This window comes from Narcine bancroftii, chromosome 14 (genome assembly GCF_036971445.1).
Source record: "Narcine bancroftii isolate sNarBan1 chromosome 14, sNarBan1.hap1, whole genome shotgun sequence".
NCBI classification, from domain to species: domain Eukaryota; kingdom Metazoa; phylum Chordata; class Chondrichthyes; order Torpediniformes; family Narcinidae; genus Narcine; species Narcine bancroftii.
The window spans coordinates 25,452,821-25,475,163 of NC_091482.1; the positions used below are offsets into that span (position 1 = coordinate 25,452,821).

Genomic DNA, 22,343 nt, shown 5'->3' on the forward strand with positions numbered 1-22,343 from the left:
TGTACTCTCATGCTCTCTTCCATTTTCCAAGTTGACATTATACATTTTTTTGCTACGGCTAAGGCTATCATAATAAATCTTTTTTGCATTTTATCCAATTTGAGGCCTAATTCCTTACTTAGTATATTACTTAGAAGAAAAATCTCTGGATTTTTTTTTTGTATATTATTTTTTGTGATTTTTATTTAATACCTGATTTAGATCTTCCCAAAACTTTTCCACTTTCTCACATGCCCAAATTGCATGTACTGTTGTTCCCGTTTCCTTCTTACAGCGAAAACATATATCTGATAATGTTGGGTCCCATTTATTTAACTTTTGGGACATGATATATAACCTTTGTAACCAATTATATTGTATCATGCGTAACCTTGTGTTTATTATATTTATATAATAAAGTACATAACTTTTCCCATGTTTCATTTTTTATTTTTATTTTTAAATCCTTTTCCCACTTTTGTTTGGGTTTATAGCTTACTTCATCCTTTTCCTTATCTTGCAGTTTAAGGTACATGTTCGTTATAAATCTTTTAATTAGCACATATTCAAAGCTGCTTCCTTCTGGTAATCTCAGTCTGTTTCCCAATTTATCCTTCAAATAAGCTTTCAGTTGATGATATGCAAACATTGTACCTTTGTACTTCAACTGTTCAAATGTTAATAAACTATTTCCCCAAAAAACAATTTTCTATTCTTTTAATTCCTTTTCTCTCCCATTCTCTAAAGGAAAGGCTATCGATTGTAAAAGGGATAGCGGATTTTGTGTCAATAGTAATTTTGATATTTGGTCATTCATTTTTTTTTCCTTTCTAAGTGAATCTTCCATATATTGAGTAAATGATTGAGTACTTGTGTGCTTTTATATTGTACCAGCTTTTCATCCCACTTATAAAGTATATGTTCCGGTACCTTCTCCCCTATTTTATCTAGTTCTATCTTAGTCCAGTCCGGTTTTTCCCTTGTCTGGTAAAAATCTGATAAAAATAATTATAGAACAGCACAATTAAGGTATTTAAAGTTTGGTAACTGCAAACCACCTTGGTTGTACTTCTCCATTAACTTACCTAATGCTATCATTGGTTTCCCCCCTTTCCACAAGAATTTCCTTATTATTCTCTTTAGTTTATTAAAGAATTTCTCTGTTAAGGGAATTTTTAATGATTGAAATAAGTATTGTATCCTTGGGAAGACATTCATTTTAATGCAATTTACCCTCCCTATCAACGTTAGCAGTAATTCTTTCCTATGTTCTAAGTCGTCCTGTAATTTCTTTATTAGTGGGTGATAATTTAATTTGTACAAGTGGCTTAAATTATTATCTAACCTAATACCTAGGTATCGGATTGCTTGTGTTTGCCATTTAAATGGTGATATTTTTAAAAATTCTGTATAATCCGCATTACTCATTGGCATCACTTCACTTTTATTTGCGTTGATCTTGTACCCCGATATTTCTCCATACTCCTTCAATTTCTTATGTAGTTCTTTTATTGATATTTTTGGTTCTGTTAAAGTATACTATGATGTCATCTGCAAATAAACTAATTTTATACTCCTTCTCCTTTATTTTTATCCCTTTTATTTTCTGTTCTTATCAGTTCTGCCAATGGTTCTATTGCTAAAGCGAACAGTGAGAGGGATAATGGACATCCTTGCCTAGTTGACCTATTTAATTTAAATTGGTTGGATACATATCCATTTACTGTTACCTTCACAAATGGTCCATTATATAATGCTTTAATCCAATTGATATATTTTTCTGGTAGATTTAACCTCTGTAATACTTTGAATAAATAATTCCATTCTACTCTGTCAAAGGCTTTTTCTGTGTCTAAAGCAACAGCCACTGTTGGCTTCTTATTTCCTTGAACTGCATGAATTAGATTAATAAATTTACAGACATTATCCGCTGTTTGTCTTTTCTTTCTAAATCCAGTTTGGTCTTGTTTTACTATTTTTGGTACACAGTCGGCCAATCTGTTTGCTAATAATTTCGCTATTATCTTATAATCTGAATTAAGTAGAGATATTGGTCTATATGATGCTAGTGTTAGTGGATCCTTCCCCGTCTTTGGTATTACTGTAATTATTGCTGTCTTACATGAATCTGGCAAGTTTTGTGGTTCTTCTATCTGGTTCATTACTTCCAGGAGAGGAGGAAGTAATAACTCTTTAAATGTTTTATAGAATTCTATTGGGAATCCATCCTCTCCAGGCGTTTTATTGTTCGGCAGCTTTTTTAATATATCCTGTTTCAAATGGTTTTATCAGTTTGTTTTGTTCCTCTTCTTGGAATTTCGGCAGTTCAATTTTAGCTAAAAACTCTTCTATTTTATCATCTTTCCCCTCATTCGGGGGGCATGGCAAGATGGCATAGAGTCTAGACGTGTAATCTCGACCTCTCTAGCCGGACTTTTAAGTACCCATTTTTTAACCCTTTGTTTTCAAGTTTAAACTTCTTAAATTTTAGTTTAAAATATTAAGGATCTTCTTTCTTTGGCTTGGCTTCGCGGACGAAGATTTATGGAGGGGTAAATGTCCACGTCTGCTGCAGGCTCGTTGGTGACTGACAAGTCCGATGCGGGACAGGCAGGCACGGTTGCAGCGGTTGCAAGGGAAAATTGGTGGGTTGGGGTTGGGTATTGGGTTTTTCCTCCTTTATCTTTTGTCAGTGAGGTGGGCCCTGTAGTCTTCTTTAAAAGAGGTTGCTGCCCGCCGAACTGTGAGGCGCCAAGATGCATGGTTGGAGGTGATATCAGCCCACTGGCGGTGGTCAATGTGGCAGGCACCAAGAGATTTCTTTAAGCAGTCGTACCTCTTCTTTGGTGCACCTCTGTCTCAGTGGCCAGTGGAGAGCTCGCCATATAACATGATCTTGGGAAGGCGATGGTCCTCCATTCTGGAGACGACCCACCTAGCGCAGTTGAGCATTCAGCAGCGTGGATTCGATGCTTGTGGACTCTGCCATCTCGAGTACTTCGATGTTGTGATGAAGTCACTCCAATGAATGTTGAGGATGGAGCGGAGACAGCGCTGATGGAAGCGTTCTAGGAACCGTAGGTGATGCCGGTAGAGGACCCATGATTCGGAGCCAAACAGGAGCGTGGGTATGACAACGGCTCTGTACACGCTGATCTTTGTGTGTTTCTTCAGGTGGTTGTTTTTCCAGACTCTCGTGTAGTCTTCCAAAGGCGCTATTTGCCTTGGCGAGTCTGTTGTCTATCTCGTTGTTGATCCTTGCATCAGATGAAATGGTACAGCCGAGGTAGGTAAACTGGTTGACCGTTTTGAGTTTTGTGTGCCCGATGGAGATGTGGGGGGGCTGGTAGTCATGGTGGGGAGCTGGCTGATGGAGGACCTCAGTTTTCTTCAGGCTGACTTCCAGGCCAAACATTTTGGCAATTTCCACAAAACAGAACATTAAGGACAAAACAGCACATTAAGGAACTATTATGGCCATTAATGGTAAAAAGATTAAACCTCAAGTGCAGAAGAAGTTACATTTTCCAAGTATTGAAGATGTGGGGCCTAAACAACTTGTTACAGCCTCAGGTTTAATTTCTTCAGTGCCTAAACTACAAAGACTGCCTGTGGGAGCTGAAAAAAAAAGTCTACTACTCACCAAGTGAAGGACAGCGCTGGAATTTCCCATTCTCTGGAGGAAGGTGCGTGTTCCCAAGAAGTGGATCCCGATTCTGACAGCCTGCCGATTTTAATGGAGGGAGCATGCAGGAAGACGACGGCATTGTCTGAAACGCTTCAGGAAGCATTTCAACCTGAAGATCTCGATTTCATCCATGATTTTTTTTTAAACTGCAAGCTGCGGGGTGAGACCAGCATCGACCCCCTGAGGAAATCGGGGTGCCGTCGCTGGGAGTCCAGACCCGCAGTAAGACTGTTAAAATGCCTGTTGTTGAGTTGCAGCAGGAGCTGCAGTTACCTGGTTCTGCCACTACGTTAGAGAAAGCAGGACTGAGCTTTTGTGATTTACAATGTAAGCCGTTAAATGTTGTCATTCAGCCAATAATGAATGAGCTGGCTCAAAGGATAAGTTCAGAATTGAATACAGTTAAAGCACATGTAGAATCATCTTGTGAAGATTTTTAAAAATTTCAGTCTGCTTTTTTGGAATGTCAACAACAAGTGGCTTCTAATACAGAAAAAGTGTTGAAGGTTGAAAAATCCGTTACAGAATTGCGAGAACGTGAGAAGGAGTTAGAGAGGAAAATAGACTATTTGGAGAATCAAAGTAGAAGGAATAATGTGAAAATTGTTGGTTTGCCAGAAGGTATGGAAGGACAAGATCCTCTTTGTTTTTTTACAGATTGGATCCCACAAGTACTAGGGCAAAAATTTTTTTTTTTTCTGAAGGCTTGGTATTGGAAAGAGCTCATAGAACTTTAAAGAGATCACCTTTACCTGGTCAGCCACTGAGACCTGTAATAATTCGATGTTTGAATTATTTGGATAGAGAAGCAATACTTTGACTGGCAGTGCAAAATGTTGGAAAACGACAAACTCCGTTATTGATTCAGAATAGCAGAGTTTTTTTCTATCCTGATTTGAGTCAAGAGGTTATTCAACGTCGACGTCGATTTAATCCAGTTAAAGAAGTTTTGTGGCATAAAGGTTATAAGTCTACTTTTCTCTATCCGGCAGTGTTGAAGGTGTTTCATGGAGACTATCAATCTCGGTTTTTTGAGGATGATCATGAAGCAATGATTTTTTTGCTGATTCATTGCTAGATATAAGAGGACAAAGACGTAGTCCACCATCGTCTCCTAAAGAAAAATCTGGTTGTTCTGGAAATGGAAGAAATGGTAGAAATGGGAAAAACGGGAATGGAAAAAGTCCAACTTCTTTTGAAATGGGATCTCCGAGTTTGGAACCTCTTGGATGAATAGAAGAATCTTCTTATTCTTATTTTACTTTTTACGTTATTATGATATTTTGAGATTATTTTTTGTTCGGCTAGCGAGGAAGAGATTTGTTCTAGGTTCTATTAGTCATCAGCCACTGGTGGGTGATCCACACCCAAATTTTGTTAAGGGATTACTACCTTTTGGTAGATTCTTTGGGGGGGGTGGTGGTTTTGTTAATTATTATTTTTTTCTTATTTTTTATTTTATTTTCATTTTATCTAGCTTTTATTTCGTGATTTTTTTTCTCCTATTGGAGGGCTTATATACGATTATTTGAGTTTTTATATAAAGATATTATTGGTCTTTAGTAATATTAGTAGATATGTTAAAGTTGAGGTTTGCTATTTTTAATGTTCGATTAAGTGTAATGATGAGGGACAGCTATGGTATTGATAAGAATTCTTTTTTTCTTTATTTTTAAATTTGATCTTTGGTACAATGTGTGTTTGATAGCGATATGATTTTACCTGAAATGACTAAATTTGAGACTTTTCTTATGAAGGTACCAGAGAAAGGTTATATTTCATTTATGTATTAAATATTATAGGATAGTATGGATAAAAAGGGTTGGGATAAATCCAAATCTGTATAAGATTAAAATACCTTTAGATCTGATAGTATTTTTATTGGGCAGTTTGCAACCTCTGAAAGGTTTGGGATTAGATAAATTTCAACTTGCTTTTGTATATTTAGCATTATTTGTTGAGAAAAAATGTATTGTTACTATGTGGAAAGATACAAATATGATTGATATTAATAGATGGCATAATGAGAGGACATACTGTCTAATAATGGAAAAAATTACATATGTTTCATGTGATAACTATAACTTCTTTATAGTAAGTGGTTGTTATATTCAGAATATTTACATTTTGATTTATGTTGATTTGATTTTAATATGTATGTTTAATTTTTCCTTAATATTTTTTTCTTTCTTTATGACTCTCCTTAGGAGATCTGGCTGAAGGGGAGGGGGGGTTTCTTTCTTTTTTCTCTTTTTTTGTTTTATTTTTCTATAAAATATAACATTCATGTTTTTGGTTTATTGTTGTGTATGTTATTTACTATCTGTATTTTGAACGAATAAATAAAGTTTAAAAAGATATTTCCCCTCGTTTTCAGTTTGGTATAATTGTTCATAAAATTCCTTAAAGTTCTCATAAATCTCTATTGTTGAATATGTTATTTGTTTGTCCTTTTTCCTTGATGCCAATACAGTTCTTTTAGCTTGTTCTAAGTTGCCAGGCTAATATTTTGTGTCTTTTCTCCCAGTTCGTAATACTTTTGCTTTATTTTCATTGTTCTTCTCCACCTTATACATTTGTAATGTTTCGTATTTTATTTTTTGTCTGCCAATTCTCTCCTTTTTGTTATATCATCCCTTTTTACTAGTTCCTTTTCTGTACTTAATATCTCCCTTTCCAACTGCTCTATTTCTCGATTGTAGTCTTTTTTTCATCTTAGTTACATAACATTATCTGCCCTCTAATGAACGCTTTCATTGCGACCCATAATATAACTTTGTCTTTCACTGATTCCATATTTATTTCAAAATATGTTTTAATTTGGCGTTCAATAAACTCTCTAAATTCCTGCCTTTTAAGTTACATGGAGTTTAACCTCCATCTATATGTTCTTGGTGGGATGTCCTCCAGTTCTATTGTTAATAATAACAGGGGTGAATGATCAGATAGTAATCTAGCTTTATATTCAGTTTTCCTAACTCTCCCTTGAATATGGGCCAACAAAAAAAAAATCTATCCTTGAATTTGTTTTATGCCTACTTGAATAATATGAGTTTTTCTTCTCTCTTGGGTGCTGCCTCCTCCATATATCCATAAGTTTCATTTCCTGCATTGATTTAACCATAAATTTGGCCACTTTATTCTTTTTACTAGTCTTTTATCCAGTTTTATCCAACATTGGATCCAAATTAAGGTTAAAATCCCCTCCTATCAATATATTTTCTTGTGTATCTACAATCTTCAAAAAATATCTTGCATAAACTTTTGATCCTCCTCATTAGGTGCATATATATTGAGCAAATTCCAAAATTCTGAATATATCTGACACTTTATCATTACATACCTCCCTGCTGGATCTATTATTTCCTCCTCTATTTTGATTGGTACATTTTTATTGATTAATATAGCTACACCTCTAGCTTTTGAATTATATGATGCTGCTTCTATGTCCTACCCAGTCTCTCTTTAATTTGTTATGTTCCACTTCAGTTAGATGCGTTTCTTGCACAAATGCTATATCTATTTTTTCTTTTTTCAGTAAATTTAATAGCCTCTTCCTTTTAATTTGGTTATGTATTCCATTAATGTTTATAGTCATATAGTTCAACGTGACCATCTCGTATCCTGTTTACACCTCATTTCCACTTCCTCACCACCATTTTCTCCATTTTCATCTCTCAGTTTTCCCTTTCTAAACTCAATGTATGACAACACATTTAAAACATAAAATACTCGAACAACTCCCACATAAAATATTCCCTTAACCCCAAATATCCCTCCCCTCTCTGAGTTGCCCCTTATTCCTTGCTGGGCAACCACAACTCTCCTTTCCATTTGGATTGCGAACCTGCTAAGTGTCAAATGATTTTTCAGTGACGCTTATTCTCTTCCCCCCCCAACCCCCCCCTGCTGAAAACACTTTTTTTTACACATGTAACAAAGTTCTCCCTTTTTTCCCCTTATTTCCTTTTTTCCCTTATCTTTCCCTTTAGTTCTTTACTTATACATTGTTTTTACATCTTTATGTTTATTTTATCACCGTTCTTCATTCTTGTTACATCTCTTCATTTCTCCTTCTGTCCTGCAAACGTTCTGCAAATTCTTGTGCTTCCTCCCGATCCGAGAACAGTCTGTTTTGCTCCCCAGGGATAAATATTTTAAGCACAGCTGGATGTCTTAACATAAATTTATAACCTTTTTTCCATAGGATCGATTTTGCTGTATTAAACTCCTTCCTCTTCTTTAAGAGTTCAAAACTTGTGTCTGGGTAAAAAAATATTTTTTGACCCTTGTATTCCTTGCCCTCTCCAGTATATTATCTCTTGTCGGGTATCTCAGAAATGTTGCTAAAATGGATCTTGGTTTTTGCTGTGTCTGCTGTTTCGGAGCTAGTGTTCTGTGTGCCCTTTCTATTTCCATTCCTTCCTGCATTTCTGTCATTCCCAGGACCTTTGAGATCCTTTCTTTTATAAATTCCTTCATATCTGTGCCTTCTTCATCATCCTTTAGGCCCACTATTTTTATGTTGTTTCGCCTACTATAATTTTCCAACATGTCAATTTTCTGAGCTAACAACTCTTGTGACTCTAACTTTTTTATCACTTTCTTCCAATTTTCTTCTTAAGTCATTTACTTCCATTTCTACAGCCGTTTCTCGCTCTTCCACATTTTCTACCCTTTTCCCTATTTCTGTCATGACAAGTTCTAAATCTTTGCACTTTATCTTCTGTTCTTTTCATTTTTCTTTTAATTGCACTAAATTCTAATGACAACCATTCTTTTAATGCTCTCATTTGTTCCTCAAAAAAAGCTTTATCTCTATTCTGTCCATCTGTTTTACCTCCTAGTTCTCAGTGAAGATCTTGGTCGTCTTCTTCCTCTTCTTCTGTGTCTGTACCTGTGTTTGTGTCTTCTTTTTCTCTTCTTTGTATCTGTGTCTCTTCTGATTTTCCTGATGAGTTGCTTGTCTCACTTTGCTGGGCTTCTTCTTGCTTGGCCTCTTCCTGTTGGTCCTCTTCTTCTGAGCTGCTCATCTGAGCCTCCTGCTGCTGCTCTTCTTTCCTTTCACTCCCTCTCCTGCTGCTTTCCTCCTCCTCCAGCTGAGAGCCCTGGTGTCGGGCATCCCTCAGCTGGTCGTGTTGTGTTTGCCCGCTCCTCGGCTGAGCCCCCCTCCCGTCAGTGTTCTCCTTTTCCTTAGTTTGCGCACTGAGCATGCGCGACTCCTTGCGCATGTGCGGTTGCGCACTTTTGTTAGGTTCAGAGAGCCGCACTTTTGTTAGGTTCAGAGAGCCATTTTTGCAGTCGGGGAGTCGCGACTCCCCAGGGCCGACACCGCCCTCGGAGATTGGGCACTTCATGCCAGTAATGCCTTCTCCTTTCTTTTCTTCTTTTTTTCCTGTTGTTTTTACTTTTTCCTTCTTGGGTGCAATTTTCTTTCTTTTCTTTACAACTTTATCTTTTATTTCTTATATTTTGTATTTATTGAACTTTGTATTTTCTTCACTTTTTTCTTCTTTTCTGGAGAGGGCTGATATTACCCTACCAGCCACTACTCCATCACGTGACTCCTCCCATGTTGGCTGCCTTCTTAAGGCAGCCCCTCATGTAGATGATTCTAATGAATAGACGGTCTGAACCTCTGATGAACCTGGCCATGTTTATTACCCTCTACAGCCTTCTGCCTTACTGGACACAAATTCCCAAACTAGTTATGATGTAAGCCGTCAGTAAATTTACACAGTGCACCTGGAGAAGTTTGATTGAGGATCTGATGATGGCCCAATCTCCCCGAAGCTCCTTTGGAAGTAGAGGCATTGGTGTGCATTTGTCACAGTTGCTTCAGTGTCTTGGCTCCAGGAAAGGTTTTCTGAAAATTGAACTCTCAGGAATTTGAAGGTTCAGACTTTTCCCCATCAGTACAGACAGATGTGTAGACAATCGCCAACCCTTCCTAAAATCAGCTACTTGGTCTTGAAAATGTTGAGAGCGAGATTGTTGTTCTGGCGTAACCCAACGGGTTATCGATCTCCATTCCTCCTTCCTATTGCTCAGCCCACAATGGTGGTGTCGTCTGCCAATATGGAGATTGAATTGGGGCTCAGCTTGGCCACACAGACTTGGGTGTACAAGGAGTAAGGGACTCAGCACACAGCCTTGGTCAGCGTGGGAGAGGCGATGTGGCTGATCCACACTGATTGGGGTCTGCTAATGAGGAAATCTGGGATCCATTTGCAGAGGATCGAGCAGGAGGACAATCCTTCAGCTTTGTCATGAGTTCTGCTGGTATAATGATGTTGAACGCTCGGCAGCAGACTCCGAATATCAGGGCATTAGTAAATGTTGAATGAACCTTTTGGAGTAAAGTTTTCCTTTATGAATGATGGGGATCTTTATTCCTGGAACACTCAATCTAACAGTGAAAGGATTTCTGTTTCAAAAAATATTTTTTCTTTGCAACCTTGTTTTGCATTGTACTTGGTTATTATCATTTGTTTTAACATGTCTTTTCCATATCACTGAGGACTACAGGTCAAGAAATTTTGAACTGAAACATGTCTGATAATAATGGAGTTAACATTAGGATTATCAAAAGAGTCATCGATTCTGTAATTTAGAGGCATAAAGAAAGGTTAGAAAATTGAAAAGATCACTACCAGTTAAAACAATGTTGAAGCTTTTTAATGTGGAGGTATTATGTAGGACTAGATGTTAATATCCCTTGTTGCACTCCTGAGAATTGCTGCCTCAACTCTGCAGGGTAGCCAAGTGAATGGTGGCATCTTCTGGGTTATCAAGTGGGCGCCCTCCTTCCTCAGTGTTTCGCTGATAGACCCATGACACCTCCGGAGGGTTCAGCAGTGAATTCCGGCATCCTGGGCTCATCCCCTAGATGCCATTCACTCACTTGGGTGCCCAGATGGCATCCTTTCTCCTTCTCCAGAGCCACTGACAACCCCTTTCAGCAGCGGAGAGATCTGAGACTGCTGGTCAGTGTATCTTTACTCACGCTCCCAACTCCTGGAGTAGCCCTGATGTCGAGACGGCTACAAATTTCTCTGCAGCTGACTTCAGCACCTAATGGCCTGACTACTCCTGGAATGGTCTAATCTCAGAAACTAAGCAGGCACAGGACTGGTCAGTACTTGGAGGAGAAGCAGCCTAGGAATACTGACCGGGTGCTGTAGGTTTTCTGTGAGGGGTGCTGGAGAAAGTGCCTGCCTTACGAATGTTAGAGTTTCATGTATGTTAACTTCTAAATGTAGTGGTACGTGACAATAATGGAACCTTTACCTTTCAACCAGATGGACCCTTGCCTTCCAGCCACGTTGCTGCACATCGACTACAAGCTCAGCGTAACCGCAGTTTCTTGTGTTCATCCGCCTCCTCCACTGTATTCTCTCAGGGCACTGTATAAAAATTAGAAAGCATAAGAATGCTGCCTTACAGGATGAAAATTACATGAGGGGAAGGAGAAGATATCAAATATCATATGAATAATTTGGATTAGTTTTTTTTTAATGTGGTGAAAGAATGTTGATAATATTTGAGGAACATGTGAAACATTTAATAGCTATAACTCTGGAAAAAGAATTGGTGTAGCATCAGTTCATTGACTTCTCTGTATATGGACAACATCTGGTAGCTCACTGCCCAGGAAATCAGATTGATTTTTCAGGTCAATATTTTTAAAATCTCATTAAGCTGCCATGTATGTTGTGCTGCAAGAAAGGTTAACTGGTGTAAGCCCTCAGGAGGTGGTCGGAATCCATAATTTGTTATGAACATGTCACAAAATTTGTTAACTTTTGCAGCAGCTTTTTTACATTTTTAAAAATTAAATTTCAAAAATAAATAGTGCAAGAAAATAGGAGAAAGTGGGGTTCGTTGATTATGGGGGAATCTGACGGCAGTCCTCAACGAGGACTGGCTTGTGCTGTCCTGACTTCCTCCTGGTTTCTGGTCAAGGATTCTTCATCAGAGCTGAGCAGGATCCGTCCTGGACCTTCCATGTTGGTGCAATCACGAAGAAGGTCCGCCAGCAGCTATACTGAGGGAGGTGTTTGAGGAGATTCGGTCTGTCACGGGAGACTCTTGAAAATTTATACAGGTGGAGGGGAGCCATTGACACTTGGATTAGCCTGAGATTCAAAAATACAAGTTGCTGACCAACCCTCAAAGTCTATAGCGCCAGATAAAATGTAAAAATTGCATGGATCAATGGAAGTCAGGTTTTCTAAAACAAAGATAGTTTCAGGAACATTAGTGACGTTTTGAAGAGGCCAATTGATAGATGTAAATTGTTGAAGTTATTTGGTAAGGTAAAAAAAAACCCAGAATACTGGAGATGCTTGAAAAGGCAGGAAGTACCATTGAAGAGAAGAGAGTTAATTTTTTCAGTTTCATAATGGTGATAAAAATTTAAAGTTTTGGGGAAAGGAAGTAGGGAAAACAAGTAATAAAGTGGAGACCAGAAAAGATTGAATGTCGCAGGTGAAAGTGACATCAGCTGAAAAAGGGAGATTAATAACAACATTTATTTTTGGAGGACACACAAAAGCTTCAAGAAATCAGATGAGACCAAGCAGTAAGAGATGCCTGAAACACAAGCAACAAGATAGTGCGGTGAACTATCTGTAATGGGCAAGTTCAGCATTGAATCCTGAAGCTTTAAAGTACTAAATCAGAGATGAGGTGATCTGCTTCCAATTTGCATGGCTCTTCATTGGACAAATGATGGAGGCTAAAGAGAGAAAGGTCAGAGGGCGAACAGGTTGGAAAATCGATGGCTCCTAGACTTTGCTACCTCAGATCCTCCCATCGGTTCGCGCTGCTCGTCCCTGATTCGTTGCAACTTTAAACGCCTCTCAGTCTTGATATTCCCCATCCTTGGTGTAAGGTCATTGCTCTGAAACAATAGGTGTTTGTCTCTTCACAGAACTGCTAAGTATTCCTTGCACTTTTTGTTTATATTTTGGATTTCCCGCATCTGTGCTTTCTTCCATTCCTTGCATCCTGTGGTTGAAACGATCCTGCATGTTTTTTTGTGCTTTCAAAGGAGTTTGCAGAAAGATTAACAATGCTGCTGACTGAGGGGAAACCAACATGAAGCATTAATTAATTACTTTACAATTTATCTTATTGTTAAAATCCATAATGTATTATCCTTGTTATTTAATCTATCTTTACTTCTCATTCTTTGGGAATTGTATTTTAACTCCTTGAGCATGTTTCCAATGAGCTCATTCTCTTCCCCAAATGCATCACCTCATAGTTATCCATTGTAAGCTGTCTATTTCGTATCCACATTTCATTAATTGTCCTTTGCCTTCAGAGTCCTAGAGATACACTGTGGAAACTGGTCCTTCAATCCGCCAAGTCTATTCCAACCAACAGTCACCCATTTACACTATTCCAACATTAACCCATTTTTTGAAAAAAAAAGAAATTCTCCACTTATCAAATCTCCCCGGATTTTCCATTTACCTGCACACTCGGATCAATTTACATTGGCCAATTGGTCAACCAACCTGCATATCTTTGAGATGTGGAAGGAATCTAGAGCACCCGAAGGAAACCCGTATGGTCACAGAGAACAGGCAGCACCCAAGTCAGGACTGGACCTGAGCCTCTCTCGCTGTGAGGCAGCAAATCCACCAGCTGTGCCACTGTGTCTGAGTCTTTTCCAGCCAACTATTCCTGCCGCTTGCCAAAAAAAGGCAGATCTGTACGGAGATCTTTTGTTCCACAGGTTTAGTGTTTGTCAAACACAGGAATGATAAAACACCAGAAAAGCCTAGGAAGAGGAGTGAAGTACAGGCATGATGTGTGATGAAATGAGTGGGAAGTAAGACCAGGAGGATTGCTGAAGATGATAGATGTTTGGAGATCTTGGAATTAAAATACATAATTCATAAAGGATGGTAACACAAGTCCATAAAACATTAGAAAGAATGCATTGCAGGTTTTATCAACCAGGATGAACTCCTAAAGTTTAAATGTTTTAAGTTTAGACATTCAGTACGGTAGCAGGCCATTCCGGCCCATGGTTCCATGCCGCCCAATTTTACACCCCATTGACCAACACCCACAGTACATTTTGATTGTCAAGAAGTAATGATTAATTCTTACAACCTTTGGTTTCCCTCAGTTAGTACAGTAACCATTCTGAACAGCCCCATTAAAACTACTTATTCAGCAAAATGATACAGGAGTGGAAAGTGAAAGTAGTAGGGTGAAATTTTGGGTCTGTATCTTTTGTGCTAAGATAAGATGTGAACATTCCTTTTATTGAATGCAATTGGTTTTTGGTTGAACCTGTTTTTGGCTGCATGTGCAGATTTGGTTTGTAATGTTTTCCCTTACACATGCACATGGAACCTCTACGTTGAACCTTTTGGCAAACTTGTAGACATTGGTATTGGGTTTGGAATATCTCATGCCATTTGTTTCAGACTTGCTGTCAATGTTTCACAACAATTTCCTGGCCTAAGCAATCCGTACCTGACTGCACAGCAACCATCTCTTGACCATTTGTCTTTTGCAAGTTCCTTGCAAGATAACTTCTTTTGGAAGTATTCGTCTGCAGTCTTGGTTGTGTTTTCATTAACAAAGCAATATGCTTTCCGCCCTTGCAAATTGGAGGATTTCTGTGCTTGATCTTTAAAGAAAATATCAAAACCAGAATCGGTTAAAGGCTGCACTGCTTTTGGGTATCCACTGTGCAGTGCTACCATCCATGGGAGCATCTTCTATCAATGTGCTTCACCAGTTACGTTTTTGTTGTGCTTGAAGAGGATAGTGAACAATATTCAGGGATTGTTTGGGGCCTGTTTCCCCCCCCCACCTCCCTTTAGGTATATTGTGAGTTTACCATGACAAAACAACCCATGGTTCCTTTCATGTTTTTCAGAGAGAGCCAGCAGGCCACAGACAGCAGCAAATAACTGTTCTTGGACCAATTCTTGAATACCTATTGTTACTTATCCATTTACCTGCAACACTGAGAATCATTCCTGCAAGGAGTATTGGTAAAACACCACCTTCTGTAAGTCCTTTTGACACATCAAAGGGCTCAGACATTACAGATTTGTTTTATCTGGCTGGAGAGTGAGGAAGGAGAGAGTTATCAGTTTAAAGTGATCCAATGTGTAGGAAAACATGAGAAAGAAATGTGTGTGTATATAGATACAATGTACTGTACATATACTGTATGTTGTGATATATATGTTATTGAATATATGTGCATATATATGTATGTATATATTTTTTGAGTGTAAATCCTCAGGAAATGTTCAAAATGAGGACTGTTATATCTTTTGACGAAATTTTGACTTTCCTTTGAACTAAAAGGAAAAGAGGAAACGGGAGGATTAATTTTGGATTTGTTTCTGCGTAAAGCATTGTATACGCCATTGAACCTTCGTTATAAACTTTACCAACAATAAGCATTGCTCCAGTTAGTGAAGTGGGAGAAACTTGTGCCTGCTGAGAGCCCATTTTATTCCCAGCAGGAAGCCATATGAGGAAAGTGATAGAATAAAGGATCCTGTTTTCACTATTACTGTTTACTAGACCCGATTTACAAGCTACCAGATCATGCGGACACCAGTCACTTGAGCTGCAAGTGAATGTGGTCAGACATGGAGACGGCCAATGTTATCATCTCCCTTTTCAAAGAGGTTCAGTGTAATGAAGAGAAGGGTTGGAGGGAGAATGGAACATTGATTACATGATTAGTAGAGATTACTGCAGACTGTTTTGCAAATTAGTTTTTCCAAAGCTAAAACATTTTTTTATAACAGTGTTGAGGTATTAAATCAAATTCCTAGCACCTCAATGAATGTGTGTTTTTATGCAGTTTTTTAGGCTTAATTCCTTTCATTCAGCTTCAGTAGAACCGTTAAATCATGTCACTTTGGAAATCCTTACAAAGAATTCTTTTGTTTTTTTCCCCCTCTGCCTAACTTGCCTGATCCTGCCCTTTTATTTCTGTTAGAATTGAGGAATTTATTCAAAAGCCGTTTGTTTAACATAGCTGCTGTGAGGCAGTGTGTAGATCACTCCTCTTTGTTGCTCATCCATTTCCGGATTACTTACAGAATCTCCTATTCCTCGTGTTTGCTTGCAAAAGATTGAGTGTACACTCATCAGAAAGGATTTAATTTGAAATATCTATCTTCCTTTTATCTTGTCTTTGACGCATTCCATACTTTAGCTAAAAGATGCCCCCCCCCCCCCCCCCAGTTGCAGTTTGAGAACAGCACTGGAGGGGGTTGGGTGGGGAAATTTCCACTTTTTTATACCTGTGGGCAAACGCTGATATGAACACCACAGAGGTATCGCAAAACTGAGAGCTGAAATGTAAAGGCACTACAGGTAATTCCCTCCATCTTCTCCCTCCACCCCCCCCCCCCCCATTTGAAGGGTGCGCTCTATATAATTTACATAAATATAACTAAATGTTTTGGACACTTTTAACAAAGCAAATAGAAGATCTACATTTTCCGGTAATGTCGCAAATTCAAACGGTTTGCTGAAGTGCATTTTCGTCAGTGTAGAGTGAGAATCCTGACATTACAGCTATCCTATTGTTGAACTCTTTATCCCACCAAGGGCATTGAGATTTTTGCACAAATTCTCATGGAATTTTTGCACAAATTCTCAAAGATGTAACAGGGTTTATTTCAAACATTTCCTGAGGATTCACACTTAAAAAAATATATATGTACACCAACACCCACAGATGCACACACCTATATATACCATCAGAGGCCACGCAGAGTTCTGGATTCCTGCTCAATGTATGAATTTATGATTTTTGAAGATCAATCCAGGGTGTCTACCTTTCTAAATCTGTCATTTTGCAAACTTCCTTTTCATTTGACCTAGTTCCATTTATTGTACTTTCTATTAACCACACTGCTGCAAGTTTTACTGCCAACCATGTTGACTAAAATTGATAATCTCTGATTCAACGTGTCCCTTTGATTATAAATTAAGTGTTTGTTTTGAAGTAATCAGAGGAAGAAGTCAAAGGGGGCATTAATTTTTTCACTAACTTGGCTGAGCTCTTTTCATAAGACATATCAGTGGTCTGAATTTGATCATTTAGGGCATTGTTTGAAGGTGACAAGAAGCAAGGTCTGTCAGTAGCAGAACGAACAGATTGCATTGAGACAGTGTTAGAATTAGAGCACAGCACAGGTCCTTCAGCCTTCGATGTACCAACCTACATGGAGGGACATGAGGCAAAAGTTGAGAGGAGTATGAAGTGAAACGTTTTTCAGGAAGGATGAGGAATTTAGTCAAAGATGGGACTAATTTTTTTCACTAACTTGGCTGAGCTCTTTTCGTAAGTCTCTTCTCAGAGATATAAATGATAATCTCTGCTGAGAACAAGACTTTGTGTAAAGCAGACACTTTCGTTGAACGGTTTGGATAAACCAGGTATGCCATCATTGTGTGTGTCGAGGACGAGACACTCCATCACCCAGTACATGAGACAAGATTTGATTTTTAAAAAAGAGGAGCACAAGGTCGGAAGTACGTGGGAATAAAAAGGTCCTTGAGTTTCAGCTGATAGTTAGTTTGTGCCTAGGGTTTAATTTCTTTGCTTTGTTTGTAACAATGTGTTGGATGAAGCACTCAATTCTCTCCTCGCACCCACCCCTCCTCCTCCTCCTCTCTGTTTCTTTCTCCTCTCATTTTCTTCCCAGCAAGGGAACTTAGGAAGAAGCTTCCAGGAGTGAAAGGGTTAAATTGGGGGTTGGGTTGCATAGATTAGACCTACTCCTTTGATGTAGAAAATTAAAGAATGATCTAATTTAGATTTTTTTTTTAACTTTTGGTAGAGGGACACATTTACTCTTCTGGGGAAATCCAGAGGAAGGGGACATAACTTTAAAAGTGTAGATAAACCAGACCATGATCTTTGGATTGTGGAATCATAGACAAAATAATAATAAATACAATCTAATTGAATGCCAGGAGTGGCTTTAAGGGCTGAATGGCCCACTTATGCTCATCTATTATCCCTTCAGCTGAAATGCAATGGGTGCTGAATTGTGTTCTTAATGATCAGCCTATTGTCAAGAGAAGGGAAATGAAAAGGTTATAGTGAAGGATATCAGTAATTTAAAATCACAAAGTTGGTACCACTCATGCCTGCGGGAGGTATTTATTACTTTTAATATCATGGCATCATTTTCTGTGAGTAGTGATTCAGAACAAGGGCATACTTCTCTGTTATCCTTGCCACGGGGGAAGCGTGAGAGACACAATGTACAACCTCACATTTTGTTCCTGAGCCTTAGTACCTCGCATTCAATGATAACCTCAATTGGTTGGACCAATTCTATAGGGTGGAGCCAGACTGTTCACAGGAGAGGAAACTCACAAAACTCTCTGATAGGTTAACTGGTAAAATCAATACAGTGCCACACTAAGCCACAAAGTTGTAAAGGTCCCAATTTTAGTCACGAACCTCCACCAGAGTGGTAGTGAAGGTCACATTGCAGAGGAGAAAGATAAGGCATGTGTTCAAAACGTGCTGGGGGTTGTAGGTCAATTGGACGTAATGGGGCAGCACAGTCTCATGGGTTGAAATGGCCTGTTACCATGCTGCATGTCTAAATTTGTTTTTTTTAATTAAATAGAGTTGTGGTAGTCGCCTTCTAGAGTGAGTGCAGAAACTCTCGAGAAATGCCAAAAATAATTTACAGGGACAGCAAATCCTTGATGTGTACCTATCAAAGAAGAATTAATTAGCTGGGGAAATGTTTCAGAAATGATGGTGACTCAAATAGAGATATTTCAAATTATGGAAGTATTGATTAGATGACAGCAAGGGGAGAAAGAGCAAACAGCAGGTTATTGATACAAGTCGACATCAAATGGAGCCACAATCAATGCACACAAACTAGTTGAGCATATTGACCTGATATTGTGTTGTATTTTCTATCTCAATGTAGCCAGATTGTCTTTCAGTGATTCAGAGATTGTGGTTGTTGGATGAAACTGGACTTAGGTTTGTAATCCCATTTATGCGTATTCTGGGATAAGAGGAGGGAGAAGTTGGAAGGAAGGAAGAAATGGTATTATTCAAACTGACTTGAACCCCCGTCCAACTTCAGTTTTTTCTTTGTCCATCAACCTAAATTAGCAGTTGAGCTTTGGAGCAAGTTGACTTACTTTAAATTCTGTCATATTGTCAGGAACGCAAAACCCAATCTTGCTTTGTTATGGAAAATTGTTCTTAACTATGCACGGGAGCCTGAGGGCCAAGATCAAACAAACTACAGCTGAACAGTATGTAATATAGAATAATTACAGTGCCTTCAGCTCATTCTCAATCTGTTAATATGCGTGTGTTGCGTTCAACCCAGAGCAGACACACATACTGAGGCTTGTGAAAATGAAAGAAGGAGCCACATGCTATGTCTGGGAGGCTTTGGTCTCCAACTATTCATCTTACTCCGCTACATTCCCAGTTGTCGCTCTCTCTACATCACCTCTTGGCCCCTCTTCTGTCTTTATTTTCTGCTTTGTATAGGTAACATCACTCATTTTCATTGTAATAGACTAGACCATGGTTGAAAATACAACGCTGGAGAAACACAGCAGGTCAAGCAGAGTACTTTATATAGCAAAGATAAAGATAGATAACCAATATTTCGGGCTTGAATCCTTAATCCAGGTATGATATATGAAGGGATCAAGCCTGAAGCGTTGGTCATGACGCTTTATCTTTGCTACATGATTGACATGCAGAGTTTCTCCAGCAGTTTGTGTTTTTACTTCAGTCGCGGCGTCTGCAGGCCCTTGTGTTTTACTCTGAGACCGTGAATGATTGGCTTGAGGGGAATGACTAAGTGATCAGAGTACGTTTTGGTGGAGTACATCAACACACACAATCAGCACATCCACTGCTTTATTTGAAATGATCAGACCAGCAGTGACGTTTTCACACCTACCACAGGATTTGGAGAAGATGGGCAGATTTGCAAATCTTAACAGATTGCTTGCATGAACCCCCAAAAGGTTTTGAATAATAGGTGAATCATCAGTAACCGTAACGAGCTTGAATAATGCCTTTAACAGCAAAATATTCCAGAGACCAGTCCACTGGTTCATCATGCAAATACAGCACCACTCTCAACAACTGTTGTCCACTTCCTCTTCATCAATTTGTGTAGCACTGCATTCTGATGATTGCTGACTTGAGGTAGTGAGGAAACGATTAATGATTCAGGAATTGTCCTCTTGGGTTGGAAACTCGCATCATTACGAAGTTTAATTGTCCGAACAATGCAGAAATCTTGTTTCTTTTTTTTCCCAAGTGACATCCTTGAAATTGAAATTATTTCAAATGGCTATTTTAACATTTCCTGGCACCAGTAACACTCATGGTTTTTTTAAACGTAGAGCAACACTGTGGCATGATTTATAGAGCTGCTACGTCTCAGTGCTTGGGATCGATGCTGACTTCGGGTATCGTCTACATGGAGTTTGCAAGTTCCCGTAGGTTTCCTTGCACATCCAGATTTTAGATTTATTGTCGGAGTACATACATTCTCAGCCAAAAACATAAATGTTTAATGATTTCAATCTCTTTGGAAATTCGTATGTGTCAACACAACACATTGAGGCTCACGAGGCAACACTGCTGCCCTTAAATGAAGTGGAGTCCTGTCCATTTCTGTCTTCTCCGCTTGTGGGGCAGCAACTTAATTTGCTCCAATGACCTTGTGGGAAGTGTTGTCCTGATTTCTAGTTGAACTCCTTTCTATCATGAGCGACTCAATGAGAATAATGGGAGAAAAGCCCTGAGGGTCAGGTGTTCAGAGTAAATGTTTAATATGAAAGGAGAAGCTTAACATGTGGGATGAAAAGATGAGATGCGCTGTAGCGTGTTTGCAAAAGAGCAGGGCTTCAGGTGATCACCACCCTTGAAAAGCATTGCTTTCAACTAGAGTGGAGAGGTCGTGAACTTGTAGCGTGTGACTGCCCGAACTACCAAGAACAAAAGGTTTTAGCACAAGTCATGGGTTTCAAAACACATCGCTGAATGTAACACAGAAGCTCTGTCAAAAATCACAGAGAAAAGCTGGGTTAAAAATGTGGATGGAGGAAAGAATGCTTCCTCAGAATTAATCAATTCATTTAAACCATGCTCCCAGACCACAGCCCTGTGTAATATTAACCATATATTTTCTGACATCATTTTGGAAAGATGTGGGCAAGATTTTGGAACAAATCATAAAAATACATTTACCATTAACACCTGAACTTTTTCCTTTGAGAAATGTATATGATTTGGAACTCCGATTGAAGTTGTCAAAATATCAATTAAAATTTTTTTTAAGTCGCATTGGCAGTGGCCAGGAGATGTATAGCAATTACATGGAAATCTGAATCCCGTCTTAAAATTGATTGTTGGAAGAGGGAGATGCAAAATTGTATTCCCTTAGAAAAGGTGACTTGTAATATTAGAAATGGGTATAGTTAAAAATATGGAAACCCTATTTAGATATTATGGGTTTGGATATCTAATGTTTTCTCTTCTACACCCCACCACCACTTTTTTTAATCTTAATGGTTGAACCTCTTATCATGTTGGATTAATTCTACTATTTTATTAATATCCTGTCTTTTTTTTGGGGGGGGTGGGGAGTTGTTACCACAGTAGCTTTGCACATATATCTGTATTCTTTTTTTCCTTTACATTTTTTTCTCTCTTATTACCTTTATGTACTGTTGAACCATTTTTTATTCTATTTTGATCGTTGTAAGTATCGTTTGGATGCGATTCTATTATTGTACTGTATTCAAAACTATAAATTAATTTTTTTAAACCATACATTTTCCTTTTGAATAATTAATACCCCGCATTTCTTCTTTTGATGCTATATTTCCAACAGTCATTGTTTATCGTGTTCCTGGCTTTGGCGCAGAGTAGTTCCAATGACAACGTCACTCCCAAAAGCCTGATTGTCTGGGGAAGGTGATTTCAGCTAACACTCCTTTTGCTCTCAGAGGCTCATGGACTTTTGCACAAACCTGCCGAAGTAATTGAGACTTATTTCAAAACCGTTGGGTCATGAGCCGTTGGTGCGCAATTTATACATTCCCAGGTTAAGCCATGTCGAGTGCATGGGCCCTCTCCTCTTTTTGGGGGTTTCCCAAAGGGTGAGAGGGGAAACTTGTTCTGGAATTGGCATCATGAAGATTTGAAAGGATTCTTGCATAATCCCAGAAGAAGAACTGGTTATAATCAATGCCTTGACTAATGTTGTCACTCAAGGGCCCTATTGCATTTGTTACAATGAGCTGTTCCTGAGCACTGTGGCTATCTGTTTGATGAACCTTGGCCCTAAGGCTGCAGTTATCATGACTGGTATTTGTAGTTTCAAGCAGGTCCTTCCCACAGAATTTTAATACTTTTTCTGACATGCAGGAGCTAGAAACACAGTTAAAGGTCACTGTGGTCTCTAATCGTTGATCTTGGCTGAAGCTCCCAGATCACAAAGAGCTAGGATTACCTTCAAGGTACCCTTCAGTAAAAATAGACCTGCCCTCTGCCCCTGTTATGAAGTCCTCTTGTCATAAAAAGAACCCATCAGACTTGACAACTGTTGAATTTGATGTACTATGTTTTTTGTTGGCTCGGCCATTACTT

At 38.7% G+C, this 22,343-nt stretch overlaps 1 protein-coding gene across 9 annotated transcripts in view; it reads left to right on the plus strand.

Annotated features, from left to right (window-relative positions):
• Nucleotides 1-22,343, plus strand: part of LOC138749824 (E3 ubiquitin-protein ligase RNF43) — a 208,494-nt gene that overhangs the window by 152,621 nt on the left and 33,530 nt on the right. For 7 of the 9 annotated variants that reach the window (XM_069911733.1, XM_069911735.1, XM_069911734.1 and 4 more), the window contains one exon: nt 14,577-14,711. The exons of the other annotated variants lie outside the window; for them this stretch is intronic. In XM_069911733.1, the coding sequence (XP_069767834.1) occupies nt 14,577-14,711 (135 nt within the window). The remainder of the gene's footprint in view (nt 1-14,576; nt 14,712-22,343) is intronic. 9 annotated transcript variants of the gene reach the window in all.